At 50.7% G+C, this 22,638-nt stretch overlaps 1 protein-coding gene across 4 annotated transcripts in view; it reads right to left on the reverse strand.

The window, feature by feature from the left end:
- UNC13B (unc-13 homolog B) overlaps positions 1-22,638 on the reverse strand; it is a 580,491-nt gene that overhangs the window by 104,150 nt on the left and 453,703 nt on the right. For all 4 annotated transcript variants that reach the window (XM_040336017.1, XM_040336018.1, XM_040336016.1 and 1 more), the window contains 3 exons: positions 17,449-17,612; positions 6,931-7,081; positions 6,760-6,828 (listed from right to left, as the gene is read on the reverse strand). In XM_040336017.1, the coding sequence (XP_040191951.1) occupies positions 6,760-6,828; positions 6,931-7,081; positions 17,449-17,612 (384 nt within the window). The remainder of the gene's footprint in view (positions 1-6,759; positions 6,829-6,930; positions 7,082-17,448; positions 17,613-22,638) is intronic.

The following is a 22,638-nucleotide window of genomic DNA, read 5'->3' on the forward strand; positions in this document are numbered from 1 at the left end:
TACCGTACTTTACTTTGGGCCAGATTCAGGTACATTTGCGCAGTTCTTACGGAGGCGCAGCGCACCGTTTTGCCGCTGCGCCTCCGTAAATTACCTGCGCTACGCTTGATTCACGGAGCAGTAGCTCCGTAAATTGCGTGGGCGCTCCTGAAAATTGCCCCAGCGTAAGAGCGCGCAATTTAAATGATCCCATAGGGGGCGTGGATCATTTAAATTAGGCGCGTTCCCTCGCCGAACGTAGTGCGCATGCTCCGTCGGGAAACTTTCCCGACGTGCATTGCGGTAAATGACGTCGTTTTCTTCAAAGTGAACGTGAATGGCGTCCAGCGCCATTCACGATTCACTTACGCAAAAACGCGACGCGGGAACGACGGGTATACGTAGCATTGGCTGCCCCTGCTAATAGCAGGGGCAGCCTTAAGCAAAAACCGACGTACGCAAACGACGTAAACTGCGTACGCAGGGCGCGCGTACGGTTGTGAATCGGCGTTAGTATGCAATTTGCATACTCTACGCTGACCACTACGGGAACGCCACCTAGCGGCCTGCGTAAGAATGCAGCCTAAGATATGCGGGCATAAGAGCCTTATGCCAGGCATATCTTAGGCTGCAGTCGGCGTATCGAGGTTCCTGAATCAGGAGCATTCGATACGCCGGCGCAAGTAAGCAATTGCGCTGCGTAACTATGGTTACGCAGACGCAATTGCTCTCTGAATCTACCCCTTTGTAACCATATTTTTGGTACCGGTCAAAATAAAAACATGTAAACATATATAAAAACCACTGCGCCATTCCCTGTAAGAGGAAGTAGAGCCGTGATTCAACGTAAACACCAAATGCATTTCTTTTTATGTTGTCTTTAGTTACTCGTCAATGTGCAGAAGTGTTGATAAACATTTCAGGCCAACTCCCTTGGAAGTCTGTACAGAACAGATGGTGAATGTTTCATTATTGAACAGGAAGACAGATTGGTTGAGGAACGGTCGAGCCAGAGCTCTAAGATCCATCCAGCGTAGTGTACCAGTCCCGCAGCTGCAGTTAGAAGAGGGGGAAGGGCGCTTGGGGGGGTTCACGGGGGGCAATGGTCATGCAAGGGCTGAAAGACTTCAAGGTCCCTGCTGTCTGTTTTCTAGCAGAATAAGATGGGGCATGTGCGGCTGAACCACTAGGGCAGAAGAGATGATCACAGTGGCCAACCAACAAGACTGATGTCAGAAGGACAAGGCACAGCCCCCATGCCACATCCGGCCTTTTGGCTGTCCCTGTTTAACCCCCATGAGGTCAGTCTCTAGATCCCAAGCTGGCCAGTCAAACAAGATGGCGGCAACTGTGCTTCTGCATTTATTGGTCCACCAGTCGCCAAGATGGCGGCAGTCGCACTTCTGCCCTTAATTGCCATTGGATGGGTAAGAGAGGCAGCACAACCCTCAGGGCCGCCATCAGGGGGTACGGGCAGTACACCTGTAAGGGGCCCGGAGGTCCCCAGGGGCCCGGATGGCAACCCCCCTTTAAAAAAAAATGTTTTTTTTTTTTATAGGGGTCCGGAGGTCCCCAGGGGCCCAGATGGCAACCCCCCTTTAAAAAAAAAATATGTTTTTTTTTTTTATAGGGGTCCGGAGGTCTCCAAGGGCCCGGAGGCCCACAGAGCCCCGGATGGCAACCCCCCTTATTTTTATAAAAAAAAAATAATAGTTTTGTTTATATTATTTTATTTCTTTTTTATTCTTTTTAGTTTTTATATATATATATATATATATATATATATATATATATATACACACATATATATATATATATATATATATATATATTTTTATTAAAGGGCCCAGAGGTCCCCAGGGCCCTGGATGGAAACTCCTCTTCTATATTATATATATTTTTTTTTTTTTTTTTTTTTAAAGGGCCCAGAGGTTTCTTTTGTTTTTTTATTAAAGGGCCCAGAGGTCCCAGATGGCAACCCCCCTTTTTTGTAATTTCTTTTTATAAAAAATAATAATAATTTGTATATATATAGGGCCCAGAGGTAACCAGATGGCAACCCCCCTTTAAAAAAAAAATATATATATATATATATATATATATATACATTTATTTCTTTTTATTAAAGGGTCCAGAGGTCCCCAAGGCCCAGGATTGCTACCCCCCCTTTTTTATATATATTTTCCTTTATTCCTTATTTTTTTGTAAAGGCCCACCCCCCCCGCTTCTCAATTTCAGGCGGCAGCACCCCCCCCCCCCCCCGGTTCTCTGCTCCAGGGGGCCCATGCCTGAAGCTGTGTAAGGGGCCCCATAATTCCTGATGGCGGCCCTGACGACCCTTCAAAGTGACTGGGGAGGATCGTAAGAGGTGGGCAACAAGGATATGAAGTGGATGAGGGCACATAGGCAGGCGTTGCCAGGTCCCGCTCCCCACACGCCACCAGTAGGTAGTAGAAACTATGCCCCCACTAGCCGGCCTTTACTTCTGCGTTGATGCGGAAAGGACGTCATATGGCGTAGGCAAGTAGAACAGTGGAGGGAATATATGAATATTGGATTGGCCCTCTACAATAGTGCCAGTTTCTCACGTGGCCCCTTGGGAAAATTAAATGCCCCTTCTTCTAAAAAAAGCTCAACTTGCAATGTACGTTTAAACCTCCTAGGAAATTTGCCTTGTGAGTCGGTTCCCTAGCACATCCCCCTCCTTCCTGGCACGTCACAGCCCTCACTTCTTCTCGGATAGTCCAATTAGACTTTGCTGTCCCAGCTCCTCCACCAGCTTATTGTATAGAAAGACTTTTAGTTTTTTAATGAATGGTCTGGTGACAGGGGCCCAGATTCACAAAGATTTACGATGGCGTATCTCCAGATACGCCGTCGTAAGTCCGAATGGCCACTGGCGTATCTATGCGACTCATTCATAGAATCAGTTACGCATAGATTTGGCCAAGATACGAGCGGCGCAAGCCTCCTACGCCGTCGTATCTTGGGTTGCAATAATTACGCTGGCCGCTAGGTGGCGCTTCCTTGATTTCCGCGTTGAATATGTAAATGAGAAACATACGCCGATTCAGGAACGTACGTACGCCCGTCGCAATTAGTTACGCCGTTTACGCAAGACATACGCCGGCGTAAAGATAAAGCATGTCTCTAGGTGGCGCAGCCCATGCAAAGTATGGACGTCGGGAACAAGCGTATCTTTTTACGTCGTTTGCGTAAGTCGTACGCGAATAGGGCTGTGCATAAGTTACGTTCACGTCACAGGCATTGAGCCGACGTATCTTTGGGCGTAAATACGACGTGATACCGCGAATGCGCCGTTCGTTCGGCCATGCATCTACATGGGGTCAAGCCTCATTTAAATACAACACGCCCCATACCAGCCTACTTTGAATTACGCGCGCTTACGCCGGCCCATTTACGCTACGCCGCCGTAACTTAGGACGCAAGTGCTTGGTGAATACAGCACTTGCCTCTCTAAGTTGCGGCAGCGTAGCGTAAATACGATACGCTACGCCCGCGCAACGTAGAGCGGCCGTACGTGAATCTAGGCCTGGGTCTCTTTAAGGGTGACGTTCATGCTTTTGTGTGCCGTGTGCGTTTGTGGTTTGTACTTTTCATGCTGTCCCCATTGGGGAGGGTGAGCCGCACATGGGGGGGGGGGAGAAAGCAACAAAAGCGAGCCGTTGTCTGCAACATAAAGCAAGAATCAAACAGACACATTCCCTTTCATGACGGCTCATCTATTATGAATATAAAGCTTCATATCACTCGGCATTGTCAGGCTCCCCTGTGGCCTTGTTCTCAGTGAAGGACGGCTCTGGGGGGGGGATGCACGAGATGTGATAAGGGGGATCAAAGGATCATTGTTGTATGAGATAGCAACAGACACCAGGTACAAACACTCCTCTACCCTCTGTCCCTGAATCAGTGATCCCATTTTGGTTACCACTAGGGGGCAAAAGTGAGTGCTTGTACCTCTACCCATTAGAACCTCTTATTTTCACCAGTTTGCCATCTCTCCGAGAAACTTTAGAGGCGTCTTTAACTACTTGCCGACCAGCCGCCGTCATTTTACAGCGGCAGGTCGGCTCCCCTGCGCGAGAGCCCGTAGCTATACGTCGGCTCTCGCGCAGGCCCCCGACTCCCGCATGCGTGCCCGGCAGGTGCGATCTGCCAAAACAGAACCCTCCCAGTACTAGGTGGGGCTCCCCCGAAGGGAGACCCCATGAGAGCGGGCAAACTAAGTCAGAAGGCCATGTCCACCCACTCCCAAGACGTTCAGGGCTGACCCTACTAATCACACTGGATTCAGGTACGGCGGTGCATCGTTGCGGCGGCGTAGCGTATTTACACTACGCCGCCGTAATTTAGCTAGGCAAGTACTGTATTCACAAAGTACTTGCCTGCTAAGTTACGGTGGCGTAGCGTAAATGGGGTCGGCGTAAGCGCGCCTAATTCAAATGAGGATGTGGGGGGCGTGTTTTATGTATATTAACTGTGACCTGACGTGATTGACGGTTTTTACGAACATGGCATGCGCCGTCCATGTACATATCCCAGTGTGCATTGCGGAAATGTACCCCGCACGGACGTATTGGTTTCGACGTGGACGTAAATTACATCCTGGCCTGTTCACGGACGACTTACGCAAACAACGTAAAATTTTCTAATTTTGGCGCGGGAACGACGGCCATACTTAACATTACTAGTCCAGCTATTTGATGGAATAACTTTAGGCCTGAAAATGCGTTACGTAAACGGCGTATCTTTACTGCGTTGGGCAAGCGTACGTTCGTGAATAGGCATATCTTATGATTTACATATTCTACGCCGAACTCAATGGAAGCGCCACCTAGCGGTCAGCCTAAAAATTACACTTTAGGATACGACGGTGTAAGACACTTACACCGCTCGTATCTGAGCCTAATTTAAGCATATCTGGTTTCCAGAATAAGTTTAAATTTGCGACGGCGCAGATTCAGACTTAGGCCGGCGTATCTACTGATACGCCGGCCTAAGTCTTTCTGAATCTAGCTAATAGTGTACATAAAGTGCACCAAACAAAAAAAAGACAAAGTGACAAACGAGGGGAAAATAAAAAAGAAAGTGAGGGAGAAGGAAGGTGGGAGAGTGAGGCCCCGAACACACGACCGAACATGTCCGCTGAAATTGGCCCCATGGACCAGTTTCAGCAGACATGTTCGGTCGCGTGTACGGCCGACCGGACAATTGTCTGGCGGATCGGACAGTTTCCAGCGGACAAATGTTTCTTAGCATGCTAAGAAACATGTCCGCTGGAAGCCTGTCCGTCAGACATGTTCGGTCGTCTGTACAGACTCACCGGACATGTCCGATCGGCCGAAAGCCCTCGCATGCGTCAAAGTGATTCGACGCATGCGTGGAAGCATTGACCTTCCAGGGCCGCGCACGTCGTCGCGTCATCGGCGCGGCCACGTCACCGCGTATCGTGTGTACAACCATCAGACAGAAATCCGGCAGCGGACAGATCCGCTGGTGTGTACGAGGCCTGAGTAGAAAGGTGACCATCTTCCAATATGATGGCCGGCCCTCCGGCCAGGAAACAAAAATTCCTCTGGCCCCAGCCAAAAGGCCCAGCCCTAGGGGCAGGTGGTAAAAAAGTGTTTGTGGAGTCTAAGGCCCAGATTCACAAAGCACTTACACCGACGTTTAACACAATACGCCAACGTAAGTGCAAATATGCGCCAGACCCACAAACCAACATGCGCCTAAAAACAGGCTACACCCTGCCGACGTAGCTTGCACACGCCGGCGTAGGTTGGGCGCATGGTGCTGCTTCCATTTATTAGCCAGGGAAATTAGGGAAATACGCCGATTCGCGAACGTGCGTGTGCCCGGCGCATGCTACGCGATATGCGCGCAAGTTGTACGTCCGGCGTAAAGTTATTCCCCATAAATGAAGTGCAACCCGGCAACAGACATGCACAGGTCTGCACCAGGGAACACAAGCCAACGTATTGGGCGTTGGACGTGTGTCTGGCTGGGCGTACGTTATGTTCACGGCGTACGCCGTGATCCGGCGTAGCTTAGGCAGTTGTGCCGGCGTGGTTGTGAGCAGGCGCAGGGGGGTGCTGTGCATGCGTCCATGTCACGGCGCATGCGCCGTTCATGATACGTACCTGTCTGGCGCTCGGCCCATCATTTGCATGGAGTCACGCCCACTTCCACCTACGCCGGCGTGCGCCTTCGAAACCACGCCATGCTGGCGCAGCGTTGGGAGCACTGGCTTGCTGAATGCAATGCTTGCCTCTCCACGCTGCATTGGCGTAGCGTACAGTGTTTGCTCTACGGCGGCGTAATGTGCGCCTTGCTCTCTGTGAATCTGGGCCTAAGTTTACAATGACTGACTAGTTGATCTTGAAGCCTCTAAGTCTCTCTAATCTAGGAGCCTACTTCCCCCCTTTCAGGAAGTGTAATGAAGCGATATGACAGGTTATAGTTAGGTTGAAGTAACTCCCATTTCTATAATTGCCACCAGGCTCCCTGTCATCCATCGCGGTGCCTCTAGTAATATTAGACCCGGAGCGGTTTGTATCGCACACTAATCACAGGTTCCGTTCTCCCTTGGCGGATGCTCCGAGCCCCCGATTGTACATCTTCTTCCAGGAGATAGTTAATTACACGGAGGAGCCGGGAGGATTCAGCCATTTGCAGCGCAGCGGGATTACAGGGGAGAGGCGAGGGAGCGCTTGCAATCTGCAATCATCTCTTTGTGTTTGCTGCTATTTCTGAACTCACCCTGTACATAGAGAGATCGATCCGCAGAGAATTGTGCAGCTGATCCAGGAGCTTCACGAAACGTTCTTTCTGTACCGAGAAAAGACACAGTCGTTTAATAAAGAACGGCGAGAAAAAAAACGCATTGTATGGAGGGTGGACAGCAAGGCGAGAGCGGGGTCTGGAACTCACCCCGAAGTTGGAGGCCGAGAAGCGGTCAGAGGCGGACACGTTGGTGGAGGCCGTGGTGTGAGCGTAGTAGGCATTGATGTTGGCCAGTAGGGTGCTCATGACGGCTGGGACTCCCGGGCACATGTACTTCGAGGACAGGCAGGCAAAGTGCCTACAGAGAAAAGAAAAAAGATTATTAGACATTTTACTACTCACATAGGATGAGCAAGGTCAACCAAAGAGTTACACTCTGTGCATGGCAACCAAAAGCTTCTAGCTTTCATTTTTAAAGCGGAGTTCCACCCAAAAGTGGAACTTCCGCTGATCCGATTCCTCCCCCCTCCGGTACCACATTTAGCACCTTTCAGGGGGGGGGGGGAGAGGGGAGCGGGTACCTGTTTGACAGGTACCCTGTCCCCAGGGCCGCCATCAGGGGGGTACAGGCAGTACACCTGTAAGGGGCCCCGGATGGCAACCCGCTTTAAAACATTTTTTTTTTTTTTTTAGGGGTCCGGAGCCCCCCAGGGCCCCAGATGGCAACCCCCTTTTTTTTATTTATTTTTTATTAAAAAAAAATATTTTTTTCAATATATTTTTATTTTATTAAAAAGGCCAATTTTTTTTTAGGGGGTCCGGAGGTCCCCAGGGCCCTGGATGACAACCCCCCTTTTTATATAAAAATATTTTTTTTCTATATTGCTTTTATTTTTTTCTATATTTCTTTTATTTTTTTATAACTATATATATATATATATATATATATATATATATATATATATATATATATATTATTAAAGGGCCCAGAGGTCCACAGGGCCCCGGATGGCAACCCTCCTTTTTTTTATAAACAAATTAATTTTTTTTATATTAATTTCTTTTTTATATATATATATATATATATATATTATTATTATTAAAGGGCTCAGAGGTCCCCAGGGCCCCATGTGGCAAACCCCCTTTTTTAATTTATGTTTATTTTTGTTTATATATTTTTTTTTATTAAAGGGCCCAGAGGTCCCCAGGGCCCTAGATGGCAACCCCCCCCCCTTTTTTTTTTTTATAAATGTTTATTTTTTTTTATATATATATATTTTTTCTTAAAAGGGCCCAGAGGTTTCTTTTTTTTATTAAAGGGCCCAGAGGTCCCGGATGGCAACCCCCTTTTTTTTGTAATTTATTTATATATATATATATATATATATATATATATATATATATATATATATATATATATTATTAAATAGGGGGGTTGCCTTTTTAAAAAAAATATATATATTTTCTATTTCTTTTTATTAAAGGGCCCAGAGGTCCTCAGGGCCCCGGATGGCTACCCCCCTTTTTTTATATATATTTTTCTTAATTTCTTCTTTTTTTTTGTAAAGCCCCCCCCCTCTTCTTAATTTGCGGCAGCCCCCCCCCCCCCCGGTTCTCTGCTCCAGGGGGCCCATGCCTGAAGCTGTGTAAGGGGCCCCATAATTCCTGATGGTGGCCCTGCCTGGCCCCATATCTATCAGACCCTACAAGATCTGCCCCTTCTCCTCCTTCTGTCCCCCGCTGCCAGGCCAGTAAGAAAGTAAGGAAGCTCAGCTTCGCACATGCGCGTTATAGAACCGACATGGCTGGATTCCAGGACATAGGACAAGCAAGTGTCCTTATATTAAAGTTCAGCAGCTACAGTATGAACTCTGCTTTAACTGAACAAGCTCAAGCTACAAGCTGACTGGTCACTGCACAAGACTGCTCCAGTTTTAGTAAACACCCCTCCCCCACCTTCCCTTGTGTCTTTAGAACCCTAAATCCAGAAGACGACAAAAGAAAATCTCATATAGAGTACGAGATTATGGCCATTTTGTTCTAGCAAAAGTGGAGTTTTTCTTTAAAACACAAATCAATACTCAACTAAACTAAACCCCTACAGTGCTCTGAGCCCATGTGTTTTTTTTTTTAATCATATGTCTTTATGGCGGTCACAAGAGATTCAGGGTCTTCTTCGGATCTTCTCTAGCCACTGGCCAGTACTCAATGATGCCGAGAGCAGGGCCAATGGAATGCCCCCCAAAGGAGCAGGTTCATGACGCCCCATCCTCAGTCTTCCAGGTTAAGTGATGCTGGGCATCATTCAACTTCGAAGACTGAGGACATCTAGTGGTGAAAATGAATTAACATGAGGACAGCTCCACAGTGATGGTGAACCTTGGCACCCCAGATGTTTTGGAACTACATTTCCCATGATACTCATGCACTCTTCAGTGTAACTGAGCATCATGGGAAATGTACTTCCAAAACATCTGGGGTGCCAAGGTTCACCATCACTGACAGTGAGTATTACTAACTGGATGCCCCTCAAGGGGCAAGTCCATGATGCCTTGTTCTCAGTCTTAAAGGTTAAATGATGCTGGATGTCATTCAACTTAGAAGACTGAGGACATCTAGTGGTGGAAAGGAATATACACGAGGACAGCTCCACAGTGAGTATTACTAAAAGGATGCCCCTCAAGGGGAGGGTCCATGACGCCCTGTTTTAAGTGATGCTGGGCGTTATTCAACTTAGAAGACCGAGGACATCTAGTGGTGAAAAGGAATTAACACGAGGACAGCTCCACAGTGAGTATTACTAAAAGGATGCCCCTCAAGGGGCGTGTCCATGACGCCCTGTTCTCAGTCTTACAGGTTAAGTGATGCTGGGCGTCATTCATCTTAGAAGACTGAGGACATCTAGTGATGGAAAGGAATTAACATGGGGACAGTGCCACAGTGAGCATTACCAATAGGATGTCCCTCAAAGGGCTGGTTTCACAACGCCCTGTTCTTCCAGGTTAAGCGCCATTCAACTTAGAAGACTGAGGACATCTAGTGGTGAAAAGGAAGATACACAAGGACAGCTCCACAGTGAGTATTACTAATAGGATGCCCCTCAAATGACTGGTCCAGGGCGCCATGTTCTTCCAGGTTAAGCGCCATTCAACTTAGCAATACTCACTGTGGTGATGTCCCTGTGTTAATTCCTTCCCACCGCTACATGCCTTCAGTCTTCTCAGTTGAATGACACCCAGCATCACTTAACCAGAAAGACGGAGGACAGGGCATCATGGACCCGCCCATCAAGGAGCTTCCTTTTGGCATTACCTACGAAAGCACGGTCACTGTGTTATTCCTTTCCACCACTAGATGTCTTCAGTCTTCTCAGTTGAATGACACCCAGCATTACTTACCAGAAAGACAGAGAACAAGGTGTCATGGACCCACCCATCGAGGAGCTTCCCATTGGCATTTTCTACTAAAGCAGGGGTCTCCAAACTGTGGCCCGAGGGCCAGGTGTGGCCCTTTGATAGCCTTTATCTGGCCCTTGGAGCACAACTCGTCCAACTGATACGAGGCACTATTCCTCCCATTAACACCAATAATGGGGCACTATATCGTCCACCAATATCAATGATGGGATAGTATTCCTCCTACTTATAGGGGGAAAACTCCTCCTCCTCCTATTGACCACCAACCCTGAGGCCAAATTTGTTCTCACTGATGCCGGGCCCATGACATTTTCTTCAACTGCTGGCCACAATCCGGCCTTCCTAAAGTCTGAAGGGCGATAAAGTGGCCCTTTGTTTGGAAAGTTTGGAGACCCCTGTACTAAAGCATGGTCCCTGTGTTATTCCTTTCCACCACTAGATGTCCTCAGTCTTCTAAGTTGAATGACACCCAGCATCACTTAACCAGAAAGACTGAGGACAGGGTGTCATGGGCCGGCCCCTTGAGAGGCATACCGTTGGCATTACCTACTAAAGCGTAGTCCCTGTGGTATTTCTTTCCACCACTAGATGTCTTCAGTCTTCTAAGTTGAATGACACCCAGCATCACTTAACCTGAAAGACTGAGGACAGGGCGTCATAGTAAAGCATAGTCCCTGTGTTCTTCCTTTCCACCACTAGATGTCCTCAGTCATATAAGCTGAATTATCACTTCCTGGTTAAGTGATGCCGGTGCAGTGTCATTTTCTGCTGCCTATCACCGGGTGTCATTCAACGTAGAAGATTGAGGACATCTAGCGGTGGAAAGAAATTAACACGGGGACCACGTCATAGTACTTTTGTTTTAATTTTGAAGCAGTTGGGGATTATTTATTAAAAAAATAATATGCCCAAAGTTTCACTCTTAGACCCTCTTACCATCTGGTGATAGCCATGTTCCTCAATTTTATGTAGAACTCCTCCCAGTGGCACGTTTTCTACACATTTATCATTTTTACTAATAAACTATAAGCAAAAAGTACAAAAAAAACCCTGAACTCCACAAACCCCGTCCAATAGAATGTCCGAGATCTGGTCTAGACAGAAAAAGGTGAAAGTCGGGGGATGGTTTATCCGGAGAAGCGGCACCTCGCCGTATACGGAAATGTCACCGACGTTCTAATTGTCCTCGGCACTGAGCGGAGGTTAATCAGCTCCTCCGGAGTATATCATTGATAATAAGAACCTTTGTGTGTGGAAATGTCAGCGGATGACGGGCACGGCCCATCCATACAAAGTTACATTAGGATGCATCAGGAAGATGTGCCGTCCATTGTGCCCGCTATCTGCCACATAACCCGGAGGATGGCGAGGAAGTCAGGGCTATGAGTCACCGGCTTGTGTCATCCTGGCCATGGCCACCATGACGCCGTCCATCATCCCCCCCCCCCTGACACCGTCCAACATACCACCCCCCCCGACATCGTCCAACATACCACCCCCTCCCCCCGACATCGTCCAACATACCACCCCCCATCCCCCGTCCATCATACCACCCCCTCCCCCCATCCATCATACCACACCCACCCCCCCCCAACACCGTCCATCATACCACAACCCCCCCCTCCCGACACCGTCCAACATACCACCCCCCACCCCGCGTCCATCATACCACCCCCTCCCCCCAGCACTGTCCAACATACCACCCCCCGTCCATCATACCACCCACCCCCCCCCGACACTGTCCAACATACCACCCCCCCGGACACTGTCCAACATACCACCCCCCCCCCGACACCGTCCAACATAACACCCCCCCACCCCCCATCCATCATACCACCCTCCCTCCCGACACTGTCCAACATACCCCCCCCCCCCCCCCCCAACACCGTTCAACATACCACCCCCATTCATCATACCACCCCCCCCCCCCCGGCACTGTCCAACATACCACCCCCCCGACACCGTCCAACATACACCCCGACGACACCGGCCATCATCCACCCCCCGACACCGGCCATCATCCAACCCCCACACACCGGCCATCATCCAACCCCCACACACCGGCCATCATCCAACCCCCACACACCGGCCATCATCCAACCCCCACACACCGGCCATCATCCAACCCCCAGACACCGGCCATCATCCAACCCCCACACACCGGCCATCATCCAACCCCCACACACCGGCCATCATCCAACCCCCACACACCGGCCATCATCCAACCCCCAGACACCGGCCATCATCCAACCCCCAGACACCGGCCATCATCCAACCCCCAGACACCGGCCATCATCCAACCCCCAGACACCGGCCATCATCCAACCCCCAGACACCGGCCATCATCCAACCCCCAGACACCGGCCATCATCCAACCCCCAGACACCGGCCATCATCCACCCCCCGACGACACCGGCCATCATCCACCCCCCGACGACACCGGCCATCATCCACCCCCCGACGACACCGGCCATCATCCACCCCCCGACGACACCGGCCATCATACACCGCCCGACGACACCGGCCATCATACACCCCCCGACGACACCGGCCATCATACACCCCCCGACGACACCGGCCATCATACACCCCCCGACGACACCGGCCATCATACACCCCCGACACCAGCCATCATCCACCCCCGACACCAGCCATCATCCACCCCCCAACACCGGCCATCATCCAACCCCCACACACCAGCCATCATCCACCCCCCACACACCGGCCATCATCCAACCCCCACACACCGGCCATCATCCAACCCCCACACACCGGCCATCATCCAACCCCCACACACCGGCCATCATCCAACCCCCACACACCGGCCATCATCCAACCCCCACACACCGGCCATCATCCACCCCCCACACACCGGCCATCATCCAACTCTCACACACTGTCCATCATACCACCCCCCGACACAGTCCATCATACCACCCCCCGGCACCATCCATCATCCCACCCCCTACACCGTCCATCATCCACCTCCCAACACCGTCTATCATACCACCCCCCGACACTGTCCATCATCCCACCAGCCATCATCCACCCCGAGATCCATCATAAGTACTGGGGAATTCCTTATCTGTTCCACTTACATAATACCCACCAAAGCGGGGAATTCCCTACCAGTCACTGCTCACAAAAATGCAAGAGGTGAGCAGCCTCTTCCCTTATATGAGAAGTCTCTGCCCGTCTCTTCATACACATGATCAACCTATGATCGTCTCTTCATACATGTGAGCAGTCTCTGACCGACTCTCCATACACGTGATCAACCTATGATCGTCTCTTCATACATGTGAGCAGCCTCTGACAGTCTGATCCCGTATGTGAGCAGTCTCTTCCCGTATGTGATCAGCCTATGACAGTCACTTCCAGTATGTGATCAGTCTCTTTACACACGTGATCAGTCCCTGACAGTCTCTTTACACACGTGATCAGCCCCCGACAGTCTCTTTATACATGTGATCAGTCTCTGACAGTCTCTTTATACATGTCAGCAATTGAGATAAATAGAGGAAGGTTTTGTAGTAGTATTATCCTAGAGCAGGGGTCTCCAAACTGTGGCCCGAGGGCCGGATGTGGCCCTTTGCTAGCCTTTATCCGGCCCTTGGGCACTATTCCTCCCACTGACACCAACAATGGGGCCCTATTTCTTCCACTGATACCAATGATGGGATACTATTCCTACTACTAAGAAGGACACTACTCCTCCTATTGACCACCAACCCTGAGGCCATATTTATTCTTACAGATGCTGGGCCCCGGACATTTTTCCCCCCCGCTAGCCACAATCCGGCCCTCCTAAAGCCTGAAGGACAATAAACTGGCCCTTTGTTTGAAAAGTTTGGAGACCCCTGTCCTACAGTGACAAAACTGCTTCTCTCATTCAAATAGGTGCTGCCCCCTCAGGACAGGAGGAGTGTTACTGGCAGGATCACCTGGTGAAAATTAGGGGAGGGGGGCCCCCCCAAAAAAAGAAAACGAATGCAGCCACCATCTAGTCATACTCAAGTTGTTTTCTGCAGCCAGAATACAAATCGCTCCACGGGAGGGTTCCCCTATATACATCGAGTGTGTGGATGGGGGGAAACGATCGATTTTCTTCCATTCCATTTGCTGGTTGAATGAAATAAAACAAATCCTGTTTGGGCTGCCTCATTCTGCAATACATGACAGTGAGCTCCATGCCTGTAGTACACCTGTGCGCATGGAGGGCCCTCTCGGTGTAGACAGCTGTCCGGCGCGGATGGGCGTTCGGTCTGCCCCCGCACCGCGCTCCGTACGGCTAATGAGAAGATCTATTTCTGGCTCCCCCGCCTGCGGCGTGAATCACACTTTCCTGCAGAGAATCGTGTCACTTAATAGCAGATAAAGAGTGACGGGATTTATTTCCTCCCATCACTGCCATGTAAATGATACAAGAAACAACGCGGGGATAATAATTCCACCACGCGGGGATAATAATTCCACCACGCGGGGATAATAATTCCACCACGCGGGGATAATAATTCCACCACGCGGGGAGCCAATCCCCATCCAGACGTCTCTATATCATTACACGTCTTATCCAAGAATCGCGGCGGTGAAATCAATCATTGTCACCACACGGCGAGGGATTACAGGATAGGGGGAAAAAAAAAAGATTGGAAGTGGGGAAAATGGATTAGGATGGCACATTTTACCTGCTGAGGGACTAATAGTGCTGCGCGGCTAGTCTTGTGATTTACACATCTCTGCTGCACGGCACAGCCTGTGGGGCGACACCCAAGTGTTTGTAAACCTAACATTTCATATTCTTGATTTGCCTGCTGTACCATGTACTTGTATGAGAAATATCTCCTCTTCTCTTTGTATTGCTTCCTTTATGAGAAATCCCTGGTGCTCCTGCCAGTCCCTCCGCTTTTCTATTCAAAAAAAAAAAAAAAAAACTGACCACCCTAGGCATGAGAGCACCAGGGTTGTCAGTTCTGTAGCTGTGCTTGAAATTCAGCCTGCTCTCCTCCAATGATCAGACTTGTCCTTATACACGCCCCCTTCCCACCCCCCCCCCCCTGCACAGCCTTTCCGTGGGAAGATCAGTGTGCTGCTATTTCTCCTCCCCTCCTTGAAAATAATTTTCAATCTCGAGCCACCCCCCCCCCCCCCACTCTTAGGCAAGGTTCACATTCCTGCATGGTGCAAAATCGTGCATGTTCTGGACACAGAGACAAATGCACTGCTTTTTAGTGGACAGGCAGGAATGTCATTATTGCTTAATGGTACCCCATGCATTGGCACAATCAACATGGGGAGACAGATTCATTTTTTTCCCTCTCTTAAGAAAATGATTGACTTTACAGTGTAGAAAATGCCCACGGACCCCCTCCACCATCCCCACGGGCACGGACCCCCTCCACCATCCCCACGGGCACGGACCCTCTCCACCATCCCCACAGGCACGGACTCTCTCCACCATCCCCACGGACCCCATCCCCACGGACCCCCTCCACCATCCGCACGGACCCCCTCCACCATCCGCACGGACCCTCTCCACCATCCGCACGGACCCTCTCCACCATCCGCACGGACCCTCTCCACCATCCGCACGGACCCTCTCCACCATCCCCACGGACCGTCTCCACCATCCCCCACGGACCCTCTCCACCATCCCCCACGGACCCTCTCCACCATCCCCCACGGACCCTCTCCACCATCCCCCACGGACCCTCTCCACCATCCCCCACGGACCCCCTACACCATCCCCACGGGCACGGACCCTCTCCACCATCCCCCACCAACCCTCTCCACCATCCCTCACCGACCCTCCCCACCATCCCCCACCGACCCTCTCCACCATTCCCCACCGACCCTCTCCACCATCCCCCACGACCCTCTCCACCATCCCCCACCACCATCCCCACGGGCACGGACCCTCTCCACCATCCCCACGGGCACGAACCCTCTCCACCATCCCCCACCGACCCTCTCCACCATCCCCCACCGACCCCCTCCACCATCCCCACGGGCACGGACCCTCTCCACCATCCCCACGGGCACGAACCCTCTCCACCATCCCCCACCGACCCTCTCCACCATCCCCCACGGGCACGGACCCTCTCCACCATCCCCACGGGCACGGACCCTCTCCACCATCCCCACGGGCACGGACCCTCTCCACCATCCCCACGGGCACGGACCCTCTCCACCATTCCCCACCGACCCTCTCCACCATCCCCCATGACCCTCTCCACCATCCCCCACCACCATCCCCACGGGCACGGACCCTCTCCACCATCCCCACGGGCACGGACCCTCTCCACCATTCCCCACCGACCCTCTCCACCATCCCCCACGACCCTCTCCACCATCCCCCACCACCATCCCCACGGGCACGGACCCTCTCCACCATCCCCACGGGCACGAACCCTCTCCACCATCCCCCACCGACCCCCTCCACCATCCCCACGGGCACGGACCCTCTCCACCATCCCCACGGGCACGAACCCTCTCCACCATCCCCCACCGACCCTCTCCACCATCCCCCACGGGCACGGACCCTCTCCACCATCCCCACGGGCACGGACCCTCTCCACCATCCCCACGGGCACGGACCCTCTCCACCATCCCCACGGGCACGGACCCTCTCCACCATCCCCACGGGCACGGACCCTCTCCACCATCCCCACGGGCCCCCTCTGCACGGATCCCCTCCACCACCACCATCACCAACGGCAACCAACACTATCCGCACAGAACCTTCCACCATCCCCATGGACCCCTCCACCATCCGCACGGACCCTCTCCACCACCATCACCAATGGCAACCAACACCATCCGCACGGAACCCTCCACCATCCGCACGGACCCTCTCCACCATCCGCACGGACCCTCTCCACCATCCCCACGGACCTCCTCCACCATCCCCACGGACCCCCTCCAACATCACCATGGACCCTCCCACTATTCCCACGGACCCTTCCACTATCACCATGGACCCCTCCACTATCCCCAAGGACCCCTCCACCATCCCCAAGGACCCCTCAACCTTCCCCACAGATCCCGCCACCATTTTTGTTTCCCCTCTCAAGAAAATTATTGACTTTACAGTATAGAAAATGCCCACCACCATTCCCACGGACCCCTCTGCCATCCCCACAGACCCCTCCGCCATCCCCAAAGACCCCTCCGCCATCCCCAAAGACCCCTCCGCCATCCCCAAAGACCCCTCCGCCATCCCCACAGACCCCTCCGCCATCACCCCCCCCGCTACTAAACAGTGTAGCCCATGTTACACCCACATACTAATAAAGAACACAGTACTCACGTCATGGCTTGATATATGGATTCAATCCCATAGCGCATTGCAAACTCATCCACAATCTCCTGTGCGGTCTCATCAAAGTAAACTTTCCAAGCGTCGTCACCCTTGGCCTCTGGGATCTTCACCACCCCGCTCCCTTGTATGTCCGTCAGGTAATGGAACAGGTTCTGCAGGAAGAGGAGACAGCAATCATTTCAATGGTCCTGTGAGTAACGTAAAGTGGTTGTAAACCTCGGACATGAAATATGAACAAAGCCTATCCCCTCTATAGTGTGTACTTGTCTCAATCCAGAGCACGGAGTGTCATTTCTGTATGCTGCCTCCTTCCTCTGTTATCAGCATGAGCCCCTTCTGATTTCCTGACACCAAGAGAAAAAAGGTGACAGGGGAGGGACCTCCGGCAGATTGACAGCCTCAGCTCTGTTCCTGTGTGAAGAAGGGCGTGTCCCTTCCCTCCAATCAACTCTCTCTCCCCACTGAGCTCTGCAGATTGAAACTTCAGCGCTCCGCCCCTTTTTTTTCCCACCTCTCAAACAAGCTTTCGATTTCTGTGCTTTGAACAAATGTAGAGAAGATAAGACTGCAGATAAACTTTTTCTGAGACCACCCTCCTGCAAAGTCATTCACTGGGAAGATCAGTGAGCTGCTGTTTCTCCTCCCCCAGCTCTTATGCAGCTGAGAACAGATGGAATATGATAAAAAAAAAGGGGAAAAAAGGGAATATTGATTTTTATATCTATACACAAATGTTTTGCCTTTCGTTTCTATTTTAAACGGATTGGTTGTTTTACAAATCACTTTAACCACTTCCCGCCCTGCCTATAGCAAAATGACGGGCGGCCGGTGGTTCCGTTATCCTGCATGTGACGTCGTTCAGGATAACGAGCCGGTGCGCGCAGCGATCGGTGGTGTGTCAGTCTGACGCACCCCAACACCAATCTCGGTACAGAGCCTCTGGTGGAGCCTCTTTACCACGTGATCAGCCGTGTCCATACACAGCTGATCACAGTGGGGTAGATTCAGGTAGGGGAGCGCACTCTTACGGAGGCGCATCGTACCGTTTTAACGCTGCGCCTCCGTAAATTACCTGCGCTACGTTTCATTCACGAAGCGGTAGCTCCGTAATTTGCGTGTGCGCTCCCTAAAACTGCCCGGCGTAAGGCCGCGTAATTTAAATTATCCTGTAGGGGGCGTGGATCATTTAAATTAGGCGCGTTCCCACGCCGAACGTAGTGCGCATGCTCTGTCGGGAAACTTTCCCGACGTGCATTGTGGCAAATGACGTCGCAAGGACGTCATTTTCTTCAACGTGAACGTAAATGGCGTCCAGCGCCATTCACGATTCACTTACGCAAACGACGTAATTTTCAAACATCGCGACGCGGGAACGACGGGTATACTTAGCATTGGCTGCCCCTGCTAATAGCAGGAGCAGCCTTACGCGGAACCCGGCGAACGCAAATGACGTAAAATGCGGACGGCGGGCGCGCATAGGGTTGTGAATCGGCCTGAGTATGCAATTTGCATACTCTATGCTGACCACTACGGGAATGCCACCTAGCGGCCATCGTAAGAATGCAGCCTACGATACGACGGCATAAAAGCCTTATGCCACGCATATCTTAGGCTGCAGTCGGCGTAACGACCTTTCTGAATCAGGAGCAGTCGATACGCCGGCGCAACTAAGCAATTGCGCTGCGTATCTATGGATACGCAGACGCAATTGCTTACTGAATCTACCCCAATGTAAACAGGAAGAGCCGTGTATCGGCTTTCCCTCTATCGTGTCTGACAGACACGACTAGAGGAGAGCCGATTGTCTGCTCTCCTGAGAGGTGGTCTGTGCTGATTATTGATCATCAGCGCAGCCCCCCCCAAGAATTCCCACATAGGACCACCAGGGATGCTGACCACTGACGACCACAAGGTATGCCACCCATGGCCACCAGGAATGCCAATCTGTGCCAACAAATACCAATCAGTGCCCATCAGTGATGCCCTCCAGTGCCACCTATCAGTTTCCATCAGTGCCACCCAGTGTCCATCAGTGCCACCCATCAGTAGTGCCCATCAGTACAGCCTTTCAGTGCCCAGTGTTGCCAATCAGTGCAGCCTTTCAGTATCCATCAGTGCCACCCATCAGTGCCAATCAGTGTAGCCTTTCAGTGATGCCCCAGTGTCGCACTTCAGTGCCATCTGTGAGTGCCCATCAGTACCACCAATGCCCATCAGTGCTGCATATCAGTGCCACCTCATCAGTGCACACCAGTGAAGGAGAAAACATACTTATTTACAACATTTTATAACAAAAACAAAGACAAAAAAAATTCTTGGTCTTTTTTTATTTGTTTAGCAAAAAATAAAACCCACAGAGGTGATCAAATACCACCAATAGAAAGCTCTATTTGTTGGAAGAAAATTTAGTTTGGGTACATTATAGCATGACTGCGCAATTGTCATTTAAAAAGCAAAAGCCAAAAAAATGGTTTGGGTAGGAAGGAGGGAAAGTGCCCGATATCGAAGTGATTAAATAATAATTAAAAAAAAGTGCGCTACACATTGTGTGTATATATATATATATATATAAAAAAACACACACACACACACATATATATATATACACACATATATACACACACACACATTATATATATACACACACACACACACACACACACATTATATATATATATATATATATTGTAATGTTTGGGGGACCAGCTTGATCGCAGGACACAGGCTTTTTAAATCAAAACTAAGGTTTATTAAACTTAAATGGCTTAGCAGCAGCAAAAACAAAGGAAATAACAGTCTCACCGACTTGTACAGCTCAGAACTGCTATCGCAGTTAAATAGTCCTTGCAGGTAAGTCCTTCAGTAGCAGGCTTTCAGGCAACACACTGCCAAGTCCTTTCACAGCTTTTCATAGCTTCCACAGCTTTCCTTGTCCACCATTCACCATGCATAGACTCTCCTACACTCCTTCACTCTCACCTGCACTTCCTGTCTGCTTTAAACTACTTCCTTACACAGGTGCGTTAACCCTTTCCGTTCCCTTAAAGGCACCACAGTCCAAACAGAGGGGAAATATAACGTCCTTCCAGGACCCAGCCATGGCGTCCTGTACATATCCCCCCCCTGTGCCCCAACGCCAAGGAGGTGGAGGCAACAGTGGAGCTCAAACAATGGACTCGGGAGAGGGCATCTGCATTTTGATGCAGTCTCCCGGGCCTATGCTCCACTATAAACTTAAACTCTTGGAGCGCCAGGAACCACCTGGTAATCCTGGCATTAGTCCCTTTACCTTGCCTCAGCCACGTTAAAGGGGCATGATCAGAAATTAACCTAAATTTCCTCCCCAAGAGGTAATATCTGAGGGACTCCAGAGCCCACTTAATGGCCAGACACTCTCTTTCAATAATAGCGTAGTTTTTCTCCGCTGGTGTCAACTTCCTACTGAGGAAGACTACTGGGTGCTCCTCACCATGAACAACCTGTGATAATACAGCTCCCAATCCTACATCGGAAGCATCAGTTTGGACAATGAACTCTTCAGAAAAATTGGGCGCTATCAAGACAGGGTGTTGGCACAGTGCTGACTTGAGCTCCAAAAAAGCCTTCTCAGCGTCTGCATTCCACTCCACCATGACCGATTTCCGGCCCTTAGTCAGATCGGTCAATGGAGCCGCCAATGTGGCAAAGTTGGGTACGAACCTCCTGTAGTATCCCACCATGCCCAGGAATGCACGTACCTGCTTTTTTGTGAGGGGGCGGGGCCAACTCTTTATAGCCTCTACCTTGCTGACCTGAGGTTTCACCACCCCTCTACCCACGATATAGCCCAGGTATTTCACCTCCTCCATTCCCAAAGCACATTTTTCAGGGTTTATTGTAAACCCCTCTTTCCAGAGAGAGTCCAGTACTGCCTGGACTTTGGGCAAGTGTGACTCCCAGTCTCTGCTAAAAATGACTATGTCGTCCAAGTACACTGAGGCATACTCCCGATGAGGTCGTAAAATCCTATCCATTGCTCGCTGGAACGTGGCTGGAGCAGTTTGCAGTCCAAAAGGCATTCTTTTGTACTGAAAACTCCCCTCTGGAGTAGAAAAAGCAGTTTTCTTTTTAGCAGCCTTAGTTAATGGGATTTGCCAATACCCCTTGGTAAGGTCTAACGTTGTGATATACCTAGCTGGACCTAGTCTCTCAATAAGTTCATCTACCCGGGGCATGGGGTAGGCATCAAACCGTGAAACTTCATTAAGCTTCCGGAAATCATTGCAGAATCGCAGAGTCCCGTTGGGCTTTGGTACCAACACAATCGGGCTCGACCACTCACTCTGCGATTCCTCAATGATCTCCAGGTCCAGCATCTTCTTTACTTCCTCTGAAACGGCCTTCCTTTGAGCCTCTGGGATGCGGTAGGGCCTGACAAAAACTTTGACTCCAGGTTCCGTGATAATATCATGCTCTATGATACTAGTTAGCCCCGGCAAGTCTGAAAACTTCTCTTTATTTCTCTGCAAGAACTCCTTTGCCTGCTGACTTTGGTATTTAGATAGGGTATTTGCTACTTGGACACTCTCAACCCCAACCTGTGGCTCAAGCCTTGCACTAGCCAGGGAGGTCACCGGTTCCCTGTCTGTCCAGGGCTTTAACAAGTTGACATGATATATCTGATACGGTTTCCTCTTGCCTGGCTGGTGGACTCTATAATTGACCTCTGCCACTTTTTCCACAACTTCAAAGGGTCCTTGCCACCTGGCTAAGAACTTACTTTCCACAGTGGGAATTAGCACCGCTACTCGATCCCCCACTTGGAAGTGCCTTATTTTAGCAGCCCTGTTATAGACCTGTCGTTGAGCCTCCTGGGCTTTTTGCAAATGCTCTTTGACTAGCGGCATCACGGTTTGGATCCTTTCCTGCATTTGGGAGACATATTCCAGGACACTCTTATGCTGAACAGGTTCACTTTCCCACTCCTCTTTAACCACGTCAAGAAGTCCGCGAGGTCTCCGCCCATATACCAACTCAAAGGGCGAAAAACCCGTGGAGGCCTGGGGCACTTCCCGGATAGCAAACAGGAGAGCTGGTAACAGGCAGTCCCAATCTTTCCCATCCCTTTGTACCACTTTCTTGAGCATAGATTTAAGGGTCTTATTAAAGCGTTCCACCAACCCGTCCGTTTGGGGATGG

The sequence above is a fragment of the Rana temporaria genome, chromosome 1 (assembly GCF_905171775.1).
Source record: "Rana temporaria chromosome 1, aRanTem1.1, whole genome shotgun sequence".
Lineage (NCBI taxonomy): Eukaryota > Metazoa > Chordata > Amphibia > Anura > Ranidae > Rana > Rana temporaria.